Here is a 15,644-nt window from a genome sequence, read left to right on the forward strand (position 1 = left end):
CAAGCTACTAACAAACAGGCCTACTGTAATACTATATTTTTTCTATGTAACTTTCAAACGTGTACATACCGATATTTAATACGCTGCTGATGAAATTAAAATCAAACTGAAGTTTAAGGAGTGTTGTTGTTGCTGTTGTTGCTCTTTGACTGTCCACCCGCTCTCACTATTTCTTTTTGCACTGTTTGTTTATACTTGCAGAGTTTCTGTAGAGTTATCTGATCGCGATCTTTGTGGAACAATCTTTGCTGGCTAAAATTCATTCAGTTGGAACATTCTTTGACAGCGATGCCAAATACGATTTCTCGCTGGCTGACAGGTGGTTTTGTTTGAATTGTGATGAAGTTTTGTACGTGATTCAGCCCAATTTCTAGCTTTAGGTTTGCACCATCCTGCGTTCAACAAAACACCGCGATTTTAATTAAGATCAGAGGTTATTGTAATTGTTTTTTTAATTAGTTTGCCCATACATTACTCTGTTTATAGTAACCATTGTCCTTGATGTAAATATGTAAGAAAAACATTGTGTATGTTTCTGCTCTGTGTCCTGTGTACTGTTTGTTTGTATATGTGTCTTTCTGGTTGCTGTTACAACCAGATTTCCCCTTGTGGGACAATTAAAGGATTTTTCGATTCTATTCTATGCTAATTGGTGGGAGTGTATTATTATCCAAAAATAATGTAAATCTAATGTGTAATGTTTTATCATTCCTGACAAATAGGAAATGCACAGATTCATATTTAGAAGTGTCTCCAGAAAATTGTTTATCGCGACTTTATATTTTGCGTCAAGTCCTGATCTTAAAACGCTTATTTAAACATGTGAAAGCTGACAAAGTCTTTGTAAGCACTGATCTGTATGGGCATGGAAAATGTTGTTAGCAGATAAAATCTGATTATCCTTTAAATTTTACAATTTTGATTGTAAATTTCACTTGGACAGTTTTTTCTCCTCAAAGTTTCAAAGTCCCTGACATGTTGTTTCCTCTCACATCTTCCCAGGATAAACTCTGACAGGATGCTGCTGCTTGTGCGTTAATTTGCAGAACTTAAAATTAAATCGTAAATTTGCTCTTCATACTCTTTAGATCTTCTTGTAACAATCGTTTCCATAACTGTTGCCATTGAAATAGCAAATTAAAACAAACCGACTTTGTTTTATGTGCCAGAGATTTCTCTTCTGCCATAAAGATTTACACCAGTAGGTCCCGGAATTGCCGCTAAAAACAGACAATTTTAAAATTCGTATTTTTAAATAATATTTCTATTATCTATTATGTAATTTGAGCCATGCTGGCTGAATTATGGACACAGACAGTGAAAGTGTTTCAAGGACGGAGCAATGGGAACAAGTGGGAACAACCTTCTTTAGAGACTCGGCGTGTGAACACGACACTGCTTACATCTAACATTAAATTATGTTTTTATAATAAACAGGTCATTAAAAAAATTATTTAGATCTGTAGATCAGTTAAAACAGTAACCCGGGGTTACTCAGTACAAGCTTGATACGGTTTCATTTAATACATTTGCATCTGCATGTCATTATTATCATAATAATTATTAGCCTGTTATTTTAGCGCTGAGTAGTTCATGCTTCTGCTTTTTATAGACTTATATTTTGTGGATTTTTTACACCTTTATTTGAGCTTTTTAAGTATACAATCTTTCATTAAATAAAGGAGTTAGTCTTCCATCTTTGTTCGCGTTTCTTTTTTATTCTAGTGGAATTCAGCGTTTTCTTCTCGCCGTGTAGGGGAGGGCTCTTTGTACCCCCTCATGGACCTCTGGGGGGGTCAGTAGACCCGCTCCGAGACCCTCTGACTTTGCTTAGTCCACTGTGCCAGACATTCCTGTACGGCAGCCACAGCACAAGACTCCGCCCCATTCACTCAGAAATCCGGAGCACGTAGCAACAACTGAGCCAATGCGCTCCGCCACGATCCGTCCTACCGACCGCGGCGCCTGGCAACAGAAAAAGACGTGATGACGTCCTGTTGTGCGTATTATGGGATGTGCGGAATTAAACAACCCGAAGAGGACGAGGGGAAGCCAAAAATAATAAAAAACACAGAAATAAACGAGGTGCATGGTGAACCATGGAGCTCTCGGCTGTCGGTGAGAGCGTCTTCGCAGCCGAGTCCATCATTAAACGGCGAATCAGACGGGTATTCGCTGTTTTTTTTCCTCCACCCGCAGGCTGTGTCTCTGCGTCTCTAACGCAAACATGTGCGTTTGCAGTGTCGACACGTAGACATTTGATAACCTGACTCTGTTGTGGGTCTGTTTTTGCAGGGTCGTTGGGAATATCTCGTGAAATGGAAGGGTTGGTCTCAGAAGTGAGTATAATAACCGAAGCTGTGAAGGACAGCGCTCCATCCTGGCCGCTTGCACAACTGCACCATCACACAGTGTGGCGTTACTCAGCTTTGTGGATGTGTGGTTTGTTTTAAAAATAAAATAAAATGCATTTCACGCACTCGGTGTACGGCGGTGCCGTGTGCCGTGCGCCTGCTGGCTCGTGTGCACCTGGCAGGTGTTTGAACACATCTCGCTTTCAGCCCGCTGAGATGTGTTGAAGTCTACACTAGCTTTAGCAATGGCTGAGTTCACCATGCGTCACTGTCCTGCTACGTAGTCTGTAATTGCAGAGCGAGCAAAGCGAGATTGCTTTGATAAAAGTGTCAGGAGCGCGTGTTTTTGCGCATTGACAAATGAGCGTTTCTCAGTGTGTGTCTGTGTGTCGCCAAACACCTCTCCTCTCGGTTGTTGTGACGTAGGTACAGCACTTGGGAGCCGGAGGAAAACATTCTGGATGCACGTCTCTTCTCTGCCTTCGAAGAGAGGTGAGGGTTTGACAGTGAAACAAGTAGGCCTCTCTCTCCCTCTCCCTGCAGAATCGAGTTGGCACCGCGCATTTTGCAAAAGTGTCACTTTAAATAAAACATTTAGTCTGGGTTTAAATCTATGAGCCCCACATCCCCATTCCTGACAGGAAAGTGTCAGCAGAGCCACTTTAAGTAGCTGCAAGATGTGATGTCGCCCATTTAAAATAAATAAATAAATCCCAAACAGATGCATATATATTTCGCTTTATTCGATTTGTATTTAGCTTACAAGTGAAAGCTGATGGAAGCGGGTTGAATTTCAGCCCATAGTCCAGTAAAATGAGATGTTCCAATTTAATCATTGACTTAATGAAAAATAATTGTTTATTGTGTCGTGCGGACTCTTTTAACGATTTATAAAAATTCTTCAGGGAGCGAGAAAGGGAGATGTTCGGGCCGAAAAAGAGGGGACCCAAGCCTGAGACATTTCTTTTAAAGGTGAGTGTTTGTATTTATTTCTGGGTATTCCGTTTTATTCGCTTGTCTTTCCGAGGCGTGGCTTCATGTGTACACAGGCTGAACCATTTCAGTGATGTGTGCACTCCTATAAACTTTGATGCCACTGTGCTGTGGTTTCAGTTTTTTGAAAACAATTGTAAGTTTGAAAAAATGTCTCCAAAGATCTCTTTTCTCAAAGGTTTCTGGTCATGTAATGTTGGACAAAGAACTTTACATGACTTTACATGTGAATATTAACAGTATTTTCATTCTTACAGCCTTTCATTCCCTTTAAATCACAGAAACTTTAGGTCAAGGCCTCTAAAACTTTACATTTGCTCAAGAGACTTAAGATTTTCAATTCTGGGAAACTTTTCGTCATAAATGTAATTGGGTTTTTTTTTTCTTCTCTTTTTTTTTTTGCTTCCTCAGGCCAAAGCCAAAGCCAAAGAAAAGACGTATGAATTTAGAAGAGAGGCTCACAGAGGGATCCAGGTTTCCTATCCCATCCCCGAGCCTATCATAACACCGAGGGCCAGGGAGGGTTTGCGCACCGTGGTTCCCACAATCTTCCCGCCCAGCGCGGTCAACAGAGGGGAAAGTGTCCACATTCGCCCACCAGAGTTGGAGAGAAGACCCAGAACAACTCCAGCAGCTGCTCAGCAGTTCCCCAAAAAGAGAGGACGCAAACCCAAAATGCACATGCATTATGATAAAGACGACGGCAGCAGCTCAGCAGAGCCAGACGCCAAACGTAGCAAGTTCACGAATGAGCCCACGTCTCACCACAGCCGACGCCCGCATCATCACGGGGAGACGTCAGATCACTGCCTCATGCAGTTGACCAAGAGGTTTCAGGAGGAAACCACGATAACACCCAAATCCCACAGCGAGCAGAGACATTTGGGGGGCGCGGGCTTCTCTTACCCGTGCGCATTAGCTTCGGATTTGCGCAAAAGCGAGCAGGGGAGGCACAGGATTCACTGTTTGAGCATGAAGCGGCCTGCAGCGAACGAGAACTCTCTGCCCCGGGAACAAGCTTCACCTTCACACACCGATTCCATCCACGAATCCTCCGAGCATCCAGCCTCATCCTGGACCCCCTGTTTCGCTCACCTGGACACTGTGACTGTAACCGATGTCACCTTGAACTTCCTGACAGTCACCGTCAGAGAGAGCAGCACGGACAAAGGCTTCTTCAAAGATAAAAGATGAGTATTTCATGTAGTTCAGAGGAGGCCAATACCTGCCAAGGAGGTAACTGTGTAACAAGCTACTAACAAACAGGCCTACTGTAATACTATATTTTTTCTATGTAACTTTCAAACGTGTACATACCGATATTTAATACGCTGCTGATGAAATTAAAATCAAACTGAAGTTTAAGGAGTGTTGTTGTTGCTGTTGTTGCTCTTTGACTGTCCACCCGCTCTCACTATTTCTTTTTGCACTGTTTGTTTATACTTGCAGAGTTTCTGTAGAGTTATCTGATCGCGGTCTTTGTGGAACAATCTTTGCTGGCTAAAATTCATTCAGTTGGAACATTCTTTGACAGCGATGCCAAATACGATTTCTCGCTGGCTGACAGGTGGTTTTGGTTGAATTGTGATGAAGTTTTGTACGTGATTCAGCCCAATTTCTAGCTTTAGGTTTGCACCATCCTGCGTTCAACAAAACACCGCGATTTTAATTAAGATCAGAGGTTATTGTAATTGGGGTTTTTTTTTATTAATTTGCTCATATTAATTCGTGGGAGTGTATTATTATCCAAAAATAATGTAAATATAATGTGTAATGTTTTATCATTCCTGACAAAGAGGAAATGCACAGATTCATATTTAGAAGTGTCTCCAGAAAATTGTTTATCGCGACTTTATATTTTGCGTCAAGTCCTGACCTTAAAACGCTTATTTAAACATGTGAAAGCTGACAAAGTCTTTGTAAGCACTGACCTGTGTGGGCATGGAAAATGTTGTTAGCAGATAAAATCTTTTTATCGTTTAAAAATAAACATTTTGATTGGAAATTTTGTCAAGGCAGCCAAACGGTGGAGCTTACGTTCCCAAGAACTTCACTTCATACTGTGAAGGCCTGAGGTCACGCCGAAGAAATCATGAACTTCATCATTAGTTTTTACATTTAATTCAATAGAAAAAAAATAGAAAAGGGTTTTAACTCGAGAGTAAAAAATGAACTGTGGAGCTTTAAAACCTAAGACCGAAAAAATAAAATAAATTTAAAAAAAAAAATCAAAGTTATAATCTTTGAATCTGTTTCTTTCTTTTTTGTAATTAATTATCTCAGTAGATGAGATCGCGTTTACGTTATGGACACAGAGAGGCCTTAACGCCACTGTCAGTCAGGCATTGAGTGTTAGCGTTAACAGTTTGAATTTATTTAGTCAAATAAATAAAGAAATAAACGCAGTAAATGACACACATCTGTAATTAGTTTGAGTGATTTGTGGTTTGGACATAAAGCCTGCAGACATGACCACAGACACCGTGACCCCGTGCCCCGAATGCACATGAGCGATGAATACATTTCATTAAAAGTTAAATTAAAAAAATACAAAATGCACGAATATAAAGCGATGGATTGATCGTGTAGATATTGTAGTTTTTATATTATTATTAATGATATGCAGCACCTTGGTTCGTTTGGCCTCCGGATCCAGTCTACACTGTAAGAGGTCACGCTTCACACACAAAGCCTCCATTCATTTTTGTTTTTGTTTTTTTTTGTTAGCTTTGTCTCTCTGTGAGCCGATCCTGGAAATTGACTCTTGCTTTTCTTTTCTTTTTTTAAATTTGTTTGTTTATTTTTAACCTCTTTAACGTTTTCTAATGTTGAACTGAAGCTGCAAACAAGGTCATATTTAAATGGGAAACGGAAGTGCGGCGAACACTTCTATAATCGTATTTAAAATAACAGAAAAAGAACTTCACGATTTTAAAAAGGCGTATAGTAAACAGGGACTAAAAACTACCAAGCCTATTTTCACACTTGTAATGTCGGGTATGATTTGATTCCTCCATATTTGCGGCTTACAAGCAGCTGAGGCGACATCTGATGGGGGGGACTGTCCCCGTGACTGCTTCTACTCATTGTCAAAATCCCCTCCTGTCAGGGCGTTTTCGACAAACACGAAGCGCAAGCTCTCGGATCAGTTACGTTACTGTTACGTTCCGCACACGTCCACGAGATGTCGCTACCAGCGGGACTTTAAAGGGATGCCAACCTACTTAAACACAAAGACCCCGCAGGTTAAAAATTCAGAAGAGCTCCTCAGTGGATGAATTTTTGATGACAACTCAGTGACTCACTCCACTCTGTACCCAGCTGCAGAATTAGAGGCAGGAGGGGAGCAGCCTGCTCCTGCACTCGCTCTCTTTTGCAGAAGAAGCCCGCAGAAGGCTTTACTTTGCCTTCCAGATGTGGGGAGACCTTGCGGTGCATCATCCCGCCACTAGATGAAGCTCAAGTTCGGATGCATGTTTCCCTCCTCCTTTGCCTGCTCTTTCTGTTTGTAGATGGCCTGCCTCTAAAAGAATGTCTATACAGAGATCAGGCTTCTCTTAACGCAGTCGGGGATTTGAAATCAGACGTTTTTCCCCTCCCAGGAACTGTAACTTTTTTTTGAAAATGAAAGCAATTTTATGGCAAGCAACATTTTTGAAAGTTGAATGAATCAGATACAAAATACAACTTAAGAACTCCAGTAAAACTTAATAATACACCCTGAACACTTCGGGAGTGAATGAATTACAGTGCAGAAAAGCGCAAAGATGTTAACAGATGGCTGAGGGCCTTCAAACCGATTGTGTCTTTATAGAGCAAAGACAAAGAGCTGGCCGGCAGTACCCAACAACTGGATCGCTCCTAATTAGAGGTTGACAAAGAGAGGGGAGAGTGTGCTAACTGCTGTGTAGCGAGAGAGAAAGAGGGAGAGAAAGAGAGAGAGAGCACAGGAGCGATGCCCCCCCGCCCCAGTCCCCAGAGAGCAGCAGCAGAAAGCCCTCACTCTGTTTATTCACTGACAAACTCTCCAGCCATGCACTGCTACCAGCCTCTCTGGGGTTTTTTATCTTTGTGTGGGTGAGATGTTGCCAAATCTGATTATTTTGACGTGTTTTCTGGCTCTCCGCTGTGCAGCTGATTTGTGTAACTGGACTGGAAGGTAAGAACTCTGATTTCAGATGGGATTTTTCTTTTCTTTAAACGATTTTTTGAAAATACTGAGTGCAATGTTGCTCCTCGGGTAAAGATTGGGGAGAAGCTTTGATACTTTTCTTATGTAACTTATATTTTTTCAAACCGTTCGCTTTGTAGAACATTTACAATCCGTTAAGAGGATTAAAACAGGAGGCTTGGTAGATGAAAGAACATTAATGAATAATTCATATTTAAATCTGCGGATCTGATGGTCGGAATTTATGAACAGACTTTTTAAATTTAATGCAGAAGGGATAAACAAATAAGTTGGAATCTGGTCCATTTGAGTTTTTTGTTAGATTAATATGGTTGAATAATTTATTAAGGATCGAACCATTTAGTTTTTATTAGTAGTGATGACATCCATGCAGTATTTGATTTGGCATTTCCCCCCGAATCCAGCGGTTTTGCAGCTGGCGTGGATTCCAGGATTGTACTCCAGGTGCGATTACGCTGTACAAAGGGCTCGGTGAGGTGGGTCTACCCGGGTCAGGCCCTCAGAGTGGTCCTCGAGCCCAATCTGTCCTCCGCCCGGCACACCTCCATCTGCATCAAACCGTCTCCCTCCTTCGGCGGAGCCAGCGTGTTCATTGAGCGTGCCGGGCAGCTGGAGCTGCTGGTGACGGACAGCGGGCGGCCGGAGTATCAGGTGTTCTGCTTCCGGGCAGACGGACCTCACAAGCCCGTAATCTATCTCCAGGCCAGCCCTCAGAGTGATGGACCGCGGTACAGACGCACGGTGGGCTTCAAATACGAGCTGCTCACCAACAGGAGTGCTGCGCCAAACCTCGGCCCCAGCGGGCTGGAGAGTGAGTAGTAATCTTTTGGTTCGAGGACATTGAACCTAAATCAAAATTTGGCTTTAGGTCCCGATAAAGCACCATTATGAACGTATTAATATTTCTTATTTGCTAAAGCAAAATCATTTCAGTCAATATCGCAGTATTAATGTAAAGGCTCTGCTTTAAAGTCACGTTTGCACGTATATATATACATATATATACATATATATATAAAAAAACACCCAGCACGCCCCTGCGGGCGGTTTATCCTTCAAGCTCGGGTCCTCTACCAGAGGCCTGGGAGCTTGAGGGTCCTGCGCAGTATCTTAGCTGTTCCCAGGACTGCGCTCTTCTGGACAGAGATCTCCGATGTTGTTCCCGGGATCTGCTGGAGCCACTCGCCTATCTTGGGAGTCACCGCACCTAGTGCTCCGATTACCACGGGGACCACTGTTACCTTCACCCTCCACATCCTCTCGAGCTCTTCTCTGAGCCCTTGGTATTTCTCCAGCTTCTCGTGTTCCTTCTTCCTGATATTGCTGTCATTCGGAACCGCTACATCGATCACTACGGCCGTCTTCTTCTGTTTGTCTACCACCACTATGTCCGGTTGGTTAGCCACCACCATTTTGTCCGTCTGTATCTGGAAGTCCCACAGGATCTTAGCTCGGTCATTCTCCACCACCCTTGGGGGCATCTCCCATTTTGACCTCGGGACTTCCAGGTTATACTCCGCACAGATGTTCCTGTACACTATGCCGGCCACTTGGTTATGGCGTTCCATGTATGCCTTGCCTGCTAGCATCTTGCACCCTTACGTATATATATATATATATATATATATATATATATATATATATATATATATATATATATATATACAGAGGTATGTACTGCTATAGTGACTTCAAAAGGCAGATTTGGATCTTCGAGGGAGACTTGCCTACCAGTCATAATTCCCAATTTGAAAAAAAAAGTGGTTATTGAATTATAGTCTTGCCTTGTGGACTGCAGCATGCAGCTGCTGGTCAGTCTAGTTGTCTGGTTTCCATCAAGGGACAAAGCAGATGGGACCGAGCAGACTGCATAGTGGCTGGAGGGCACCGGGCCAAGGGCCTGAATTGAGACTGCAAATACTTTGCAGATTCCACAAATGCCTTATCATTGTGCTTGTCTGTTTATTAGCATTTATCCATGTGTGCAGGCTGGTTTCAGTGTGGTGATGTCATTCTGTGCCGATAATAGACAGCTGCAGGTTTATCTTTTCTGTATTGCCAGTCTGGTGGAGTGTTTGACTCCTGCAGGCTCCTGCATTGGCACGGGGTCAGTCAATTAGGCAGATACAAAAGGAGTCAAACGTGGGGTCGAGACTAGCGTGGGTTTTTGATCTGGTGGTGCGATGGGCAGAGGCTAGAAGCAGCATTCCTCTGGCCAAGCCATGGTTTCTTCAGTGTGTGATGTGAGAAGGGGGATGAATGGAGCCGGTATGTGGGTCAGATTTTAGGTCAGTGAAGTGTTGGCGAGGAGAAGTGACACCTTTCTGTCAGTCACTGTCAGCTATAGAGCTTTGAATCATGACGGTTAGGAGAGAAAAGAGAGCTAAGCAGGCCGAGCGAGGACGTGACTGACAGAGAGAAGTGGGTAAGGCGAGAAACAACATAGCAGAACAAGCGGAAGATTACTCGATGCAGATGACTCGATAGTCACAAAGCTGCCCAGCAAAGAGCACATTTCTAATTTTGTGAAATGATTTTCTCCACCCACAGCATCCTGTCGACCCTGCAATGACACAGAACTTCTCATGGCTATCTGCAGCAGCGACTTTGGTGGGTATCTTACTCAGCGAGATGACAAGATGACACGTCTCTTGCTATTGTTCTTGTTCCCTCTGGCTTTTCCTGCAGCTGCATCATTGAATTTATCTTAATGACTCAGCAACAGTAAGATTTTCCTTGAAATATAATCTTGTACATCACACCACTGTCTAAAGGATCTCCTTTCTCCTGACTCCCTCATCCTGAACTGGTCGAGGCAGATGGCTGCCTTTCCCTGAACCTGGTTCTGCTGGAGGTTTCTTCCTGTTAAAAGGGAGTTTTTCCTTCCTATTGTCACCAATGCTTTCTAGGGAATTGCTGAGCTTTTTCTCTCTATTATTATAGGGTCATTATCTTACAATATAAAATGCCTTTATGTGACTGTTGTTGTTGTGATTTGGCTCTATATAAACAAAATTTAATTGAATTACAGCTGAATGCACTCTCCACCTGGCAACACTTCAAAACCCATCTCATGTTAGGCTGCATAATGGGACAACAGCAGTGCAGACAAACTCAAACAGATGTTGATGATCTGCTGAGTGAGGCTGTGACATTTTTTGTCTGTGCTTTTGTTTGTTCATTTTAAAGGGAGACTAAACTCTGCTTGAGTAGTTCTTCATATGTCCCAGTTCAAAAATAGTCCTCTGTCTTGTTACACTTAACCTTTGTTTAGCCCCCATCAAGCCAGCTTTTTCCCCTAATTAAGTGACCACTTTATCTGAAACATCCACTGGATGCGGCGTAAACACGTGGTTCTGCTTTCCTGTCTTTTTAAGTTGTTCGAGGCTACATCAAAAAGGTCACCCATGACTCTCGGCGTCAAATGTCCTCAGTGGAGGTATCAGCGCCGAGGGTGTACTGGCAGCGCAGTGGAGTGTTTGAGCAACATCTGGATCCACTGGTGTCATGTCAGTCCTGGCGTGGACACATCCACACACTCCTGCAGTGCCACGTCAAGCCCGGAGACGGAGAGTTTCTTTTCACTGGGTCGGAACACTTTGGGGAAGCTTGGTTAGGGTGTGCCCCGCGATACAAAGACTTCCTGTCTGTCTACCACAATGCCCGAACGGCACGCCAGAATTCCTGCGACTTTCCTTTAGACTGAGGAGGGGTGTGTGTGCGCGAGTCATCTTAGCAATACTGAGCTGAGAAGTCTAACCACCTCTGCACTGGCGCACTTCAGATCCTTGCTGTCACGTTCCACCAAGGTGGCACCAGCAGCGAAAAGCCGCTGAAATGCTGGTGATAAAAACTAATTTGGAGGAGGAGAATAGAGTTAACCAGCAGGGCCTCCTGCACTGCAGCTCAGAGAGGGCCGGCCTTTGTCTCTCTTCCATCAATGCCCTCAGTCCTGGGAGAATAAGGAGGGGTTGAGTTGCTGCTCTCTTTTTGTGCCTCTCCCTGCATTAACTGTTGTTCATTTTGCTGCCTCTCTGTGACAATTGCCCTATGAACTGAGGCAGGAGGGTGCACAGCCATTTATTATTGCCAGTTTGTTTTACTGAATAGGAGTGTACATATATACGACGTTTTATCACTTACAGCATTGTGAAATCATCTGTTTTGTGTTTACTCCTGTCTGTTGGATCCTGCACGAGGCAGTTCTTTTCTTTCTGATTCAGGATCGCAGTGCAGTGATCTTTTTTCTTGCAGCTGGAGATGTTTGCCGTAGATATTTTACTTTATTTCCTTTCTTTTTTTTCGGTTGGAGAGTGGATGAAATCTAGAAACAACTGAGACTCTGGATTGCTGAGCTTTAAATAAATCAAATATGTCTACACGTCTCCGTCGCTCTCATGTGCTCATTTTGCCATTTTAAAATAAATAACATAAATAATGTTATTCAGAAGAATGTTTTTTTGTAACAGATAAATCAACATTTCATTATTTACACAATCAATCCACAGATGGGTTTTTTTTTTTACACACTCTTTTAAACAGTTTGCACAGATGTTGTGGTCAGCTCATAACTGTGTCTGATGAAGTGTTGAGAAGTGCAATGAGCTCATGATCAATGAATAAAACAGACATTTCATGAGGCCCTCTGTTTAGACAGAATATGCTTTGGCCTCTTAAAAGGTGCCTTTGTGATGACTTAAATGACTTCCCACCCACTTTCTCATTGCATGCAGCATAATCTGTGTTGTTTTTTTTTTTATATCTGTCTGCACAGAAGAGGATTTAGTGCCAAACTTCCCTTCAAGCTCATTTTTGTTTTCTTTCACTCTTTAATACATCTTTTCGCCCAGGAATCAGATTCTTATGATAATAGGATAACCCTTCCTCGAAGTGAATTACAGAATCTTAGCTGGCCACAACTCTGAGCAGACTGAATCGGGCGTTTCTTTTGAGCCGTGTGGCCTGTGCATCATGGCCCAAGAAGATGAATAGACAGATGTGAGGCCCCCTGAAGCCCGGGGATCCTCCCCTTCAGCCCCTCCCAGGAGAAGGGAACAATTAATTGACTTTTAAAGCAACTGCTTTCTGAGCCTATTCCACACTTCTCCTTGGCTGAGCAGGGCTCACAAATTGGTGTGTTGAACGTTTTATGAGGACTAAATAGCTGCCAATGAAAGTGTAAATGACTGTGTGGTGAATGGGGCACACACAATGGCCCTGCGGCGACTAGGCCTCTGGCAGACATAATGACCATTGTCACGGCTGCTGTCATCTAGAAACCATCAGGGCTCATGAATGCAAGAAGTCAGAGGAGAGGAGAGCCCTCTGTTTTCTTTAACTCCATAAATATTTTCTCTTCTTGCACATTTAGGTTCAGTTTCATATTCTAGTTTAGATTTTTCTCCATCATTCCTGTTAGTATTCATATTTGCTTCTGCCAAGGCACAGCAGCATATAGACCCAAAATGTGCTCATTTAGTAAAAGTTAATTTGTAATTACCTGTAGAAAATATAATTTGTTATGTGCATATTTTATTATAGTTCTAGCAGATGGGTAATATTTCTGGAGATCAGAGTTTTAGAAAAAAGCCCATTTTCTTCGCATGTGTCTCTGCAGAGATATATGTGTGAGTATAAGAAGTGGATAAAGGTCTAAAAGTGCCTAATGTTGATGAATGGTCCACAAAAATGAAGGCTTCCACAAATGTTTTTTTTAATCCTACGGAAGCACAGTTTGAAGTCTCCTCCTTCAGCTTTGTCCCAGGAGGCCACCATGTCAAATTTCCAAGCAAAATATAGTCTCTCTGCAGGCCTTTGAGACCACACTATTCTCATCTCTGGGAATTCCAGCAGGCTCTCATGGGGATCGAGCCTAGGAGGGCTCGGCCCGGAGCTGCTGCATGGTGCGCCGGCAGGAGTCCACCCAGACTGGGGGGTAATTGGTTTATCCCACCGCCTGGTCTGCTTTCCCATGTGGGCCACTGCTGTGGGGAGGCCCAGGGGTACAATATGGAAACAGCATGATACCCTCCAATGCCGAGCAGGCATTCACCGCTCCCGCTATAGAGACCTGGGACATGGGTAGCAGCAACACAAAGCTGAAGCAGAGATGTTTCTTCGCTCTGAAAAGATCGCTATTTGGTCTCCTTTTGAAAATGGGCAGCATTTGTGTTTGAAATAATCAAATTCTGACCAAAGCTTTAATAAAAAAAATACAAAGGGCATCAGTCTGAGAGCTTTTATAAAGTTGTGTCTTATTGCCATCATTCCAGCATCTGGTTGAACATTACTTTCTATCGCGCTCTTGGTAATTTGAAGCTGAAATAAAATTGCAGATACAGTCTAACACACAAATACCAACCTAATCTCCAGATAAACAACATGTTTTTCTTTGTATTTGAAGAAGAGGCTGGTGAACTGAGTTCCATCATCAGCTGTAACTCTGATTTGAAATTAAACCTACTGCAGTGTGAAGCGTTGTACTGTTTTGTCTCCAACACTGCCAGTGAGAGAATGCAAAAACTTTACACAAACACACACACCTTTACTAATGTGAAAGACGTCTAATTTTATTGTATAGGAAAGAAAAGTTTTTTGCCCAGTCTCTGTCATCACATTTAGTGTTAGTCATAAAACTACCAGTGTTACTTGTTTGGCTTTTTTTTTTACTCATAATGAATTTTCTACTTTTTTTTCTTGTGTCCTTTTTTGTTCTTTTCCTTTTGTCTTTGTCAGATTATCTGGCAATGATGCTTAACTGACTTTTTTTTCTATAAATATGTCGGCAAGAAGGCATATTTACAACATGCCCTGACATTGCGAGAGAGCACTCGCTAAGGTAAATGTGTAATGTATTTGCTGATTAGGTTTCTTTATTACCTTTTTTTCATGACTGGGGAAGATTAGGACAAAGCAGGGTGTAAGGGCACTGAATGCAGAGATGACGTATTACCTGAAAATGAAAAGTTCAGACTTGTCTGTTTTTCTTTCCCCCTGAAGGTCAAATTTCTTACGTGTCTTCTCAGAGCACAGTGTTTACCTTGGATCACTTAAGTTCACTTAAATTTCATGACACGGCACAGCTCAGTCATTCATTAAGATGAAAAAGTTCCTGTGTCACAGAGGAGAACTGAAGCTATTGTGCACATGGCAACAGGAAAAGCAACTCAAACAGTAATGCTGAGTAGTTTGCAGTTTCTTAAGGTTTCTTATAGTTTATTACAATTATTAGAACTATTTGTATTTATAGGATAGGTGTCAGCCTGCATGTCAGCAAAAGTGAGATGGAAAGAATACATGTGTGCGTGTGTGTGTGTGTGCGTGAAAGGCAGACAGTGAAGGTAAATGAGTTTAAATACCTGGAATCAACCATCCAAAGCAAAGACAGAAGAAAAGAGTGCAGGTAGGATGGTGATGATTTGTGAGGATGAATTGTGGTAGAAGGATAGTAGCAAAAGTGAAAGGGCAGGTTTACAAGAATAAACCCCACAGAATAATTAATTAAAGATAATTTAGTCCAGTAACTGATTTTAAAAAAGGTCATTTTCCCCACAGCAGTACATCACAGTTTATACATAGAAACTATTTATGGCACTAGTTGTTCTTTAACAGCAGATGACCACATTTAAAGTACCTTTAACAGAGTTTGACAAGTTTTCAGCTCAGGGCACACAGGAATGATTGCGTGCTTGCTGTAATTTATTGGGATCATATAGTCCCTACCAGTCATTGCTGTGACAAACAGGGTCTACAGTTCCCGTAAAATGATTGCTCCTCAAGCAGGAATGACCATCAACAGCCCTTCTAATATAATCAAGGTGGGGTGGTGCTAAGAGAGTTATGAGCTCTTTAACAAGGTTATACCTGGGAGAATTACAACCGCCTTGACTACCATTCATTCACATTAATCCCCCAACACCCAGACAGGCAGTCGTGCCCATATGAGTCTAATAATGAAACTGATCGGTGAAGAACTGCTGAACAAAGCCTTTGCGTGACAGGCACAAGGTGGCGGCAGATCACTCCGGAAAACTCTGTGCTGGTTGGTGACGAACTGATCTGAAATCAGACAGTTAGTCACAATCCGGGTGAGCAGTGACCCGGAC

The 15,644-nt window shown here is 42.6% G+C and overlaps 2 protein-coding genes across 2 annotated transcripts; both read left to right on the forward strand.

The window, feature by feature from the left end:
* Positions 1-1,921: 1,921 nt before the first annotated feature.
* Positions 1,922-4,712, forward strand: cbx8a (chromobox homolog 8a (Pc class homolog, Drosophila)). The gene is made up of 5 exons (XM_082530170.1): positions 1,922-2,168; positions 2,296-2,339; positions 2,781-2,846; positions 3,260-3,326; positions 3,759-4,712. The coding sequence occupies exons 1-5, from the start codon at positions 2,100-2,102 to the stop codon at positions 4,539-4,541; spliced, it is 1,029 nt and encodes a 342-aa protein (XP_082386296.1). The 5' UTR covers positions 1,922-2,099; the 3' UTR covers positions 4,542-4,712.
* A 1,426-nt stretch (positions 4,713-6,138) lies between these two features.
* LOC309704769 (meteorin-like protein) lies at positions 6,139-11,884 on the forward strand. The gene is made up of 4 exons (XM_082530174.1): positions 6,139-7,506; positions 7,944-8,350; positions 10,090-10,149; positions 10,917-11,884. Exons 1-4 carry the CDS (start codon positions 7,430-7,432, stop codon positions 11,243-11,245), a joined length of 873 nt encoding a protein of 290 aa, XP_082386300.1. The 5' UTR covers positions 6,139-7,429; the 3' UTR covers positions 11,246-11,884.
* Positions 11,885-15,644: the final 3,760 nt, after the last annotated feature.

This window comes from Aulonocara stuartgranti (genome assembly GCF_965226115.1).
Source record: "Aulonocara stuartgranti genome assembly, chromosome: 4".
NCBI classification, from domain to species: domain Eukaryota; kingdom Metazoa; phylum Chordata; class Actinopteri; order Cichliformes; family Cichlidae; genus Aulonocara; species Aulonocara stuartgranti.

Excerpts from the sequence above, each read along its gene's own strand:
- cbx8a (XM_082530170.1), top strand. The coding sequence starts at position 2,100 with ATGGAGCTCTCGGCTGTCGGTGAGAGCGTCTTCGCAGCCGAGTCCATC. Across the intron at positions 2,169-2,295 it reads TTAAACGGCGAATCAGACGG|GGTCGTTGGGAATATCTCGT; the intron begins GTATTCGCTGTT and ends CTGTTTTTGCAG. Across the intron at positions 2,340-2,780 it reads TGGAAGGGTTGGTCTCAGAA|GTACAGCACTTGGGAGCCGG; the intron begins GTGAGTATAATA and ends GTTGTGACGTAG.
- LOC309704769 (XM_082530174.1), top strand. The coding sequence starts at position 7,430 with ATGTTGCCAAATCTGATTATTTTGACGTGTTTTCTGGCTCTCCGCTGT. Across the intron at positions 7,507-7,943 it reads TTGTGTAACTGGACTGGAAG|CGGTTTTGCAGCTGGCGTGG; the intron begins GTAAGAACTCTG and ends CCCCGAATCCAG. Across the intron at positions 10,150-10,916 it reads TATCTGCAGCAGCGACTTTG|TTGTTCGAGGCTACATCAAA; the intron begins GTGGGTATCTTA and ends TGTCTTTTTAAG.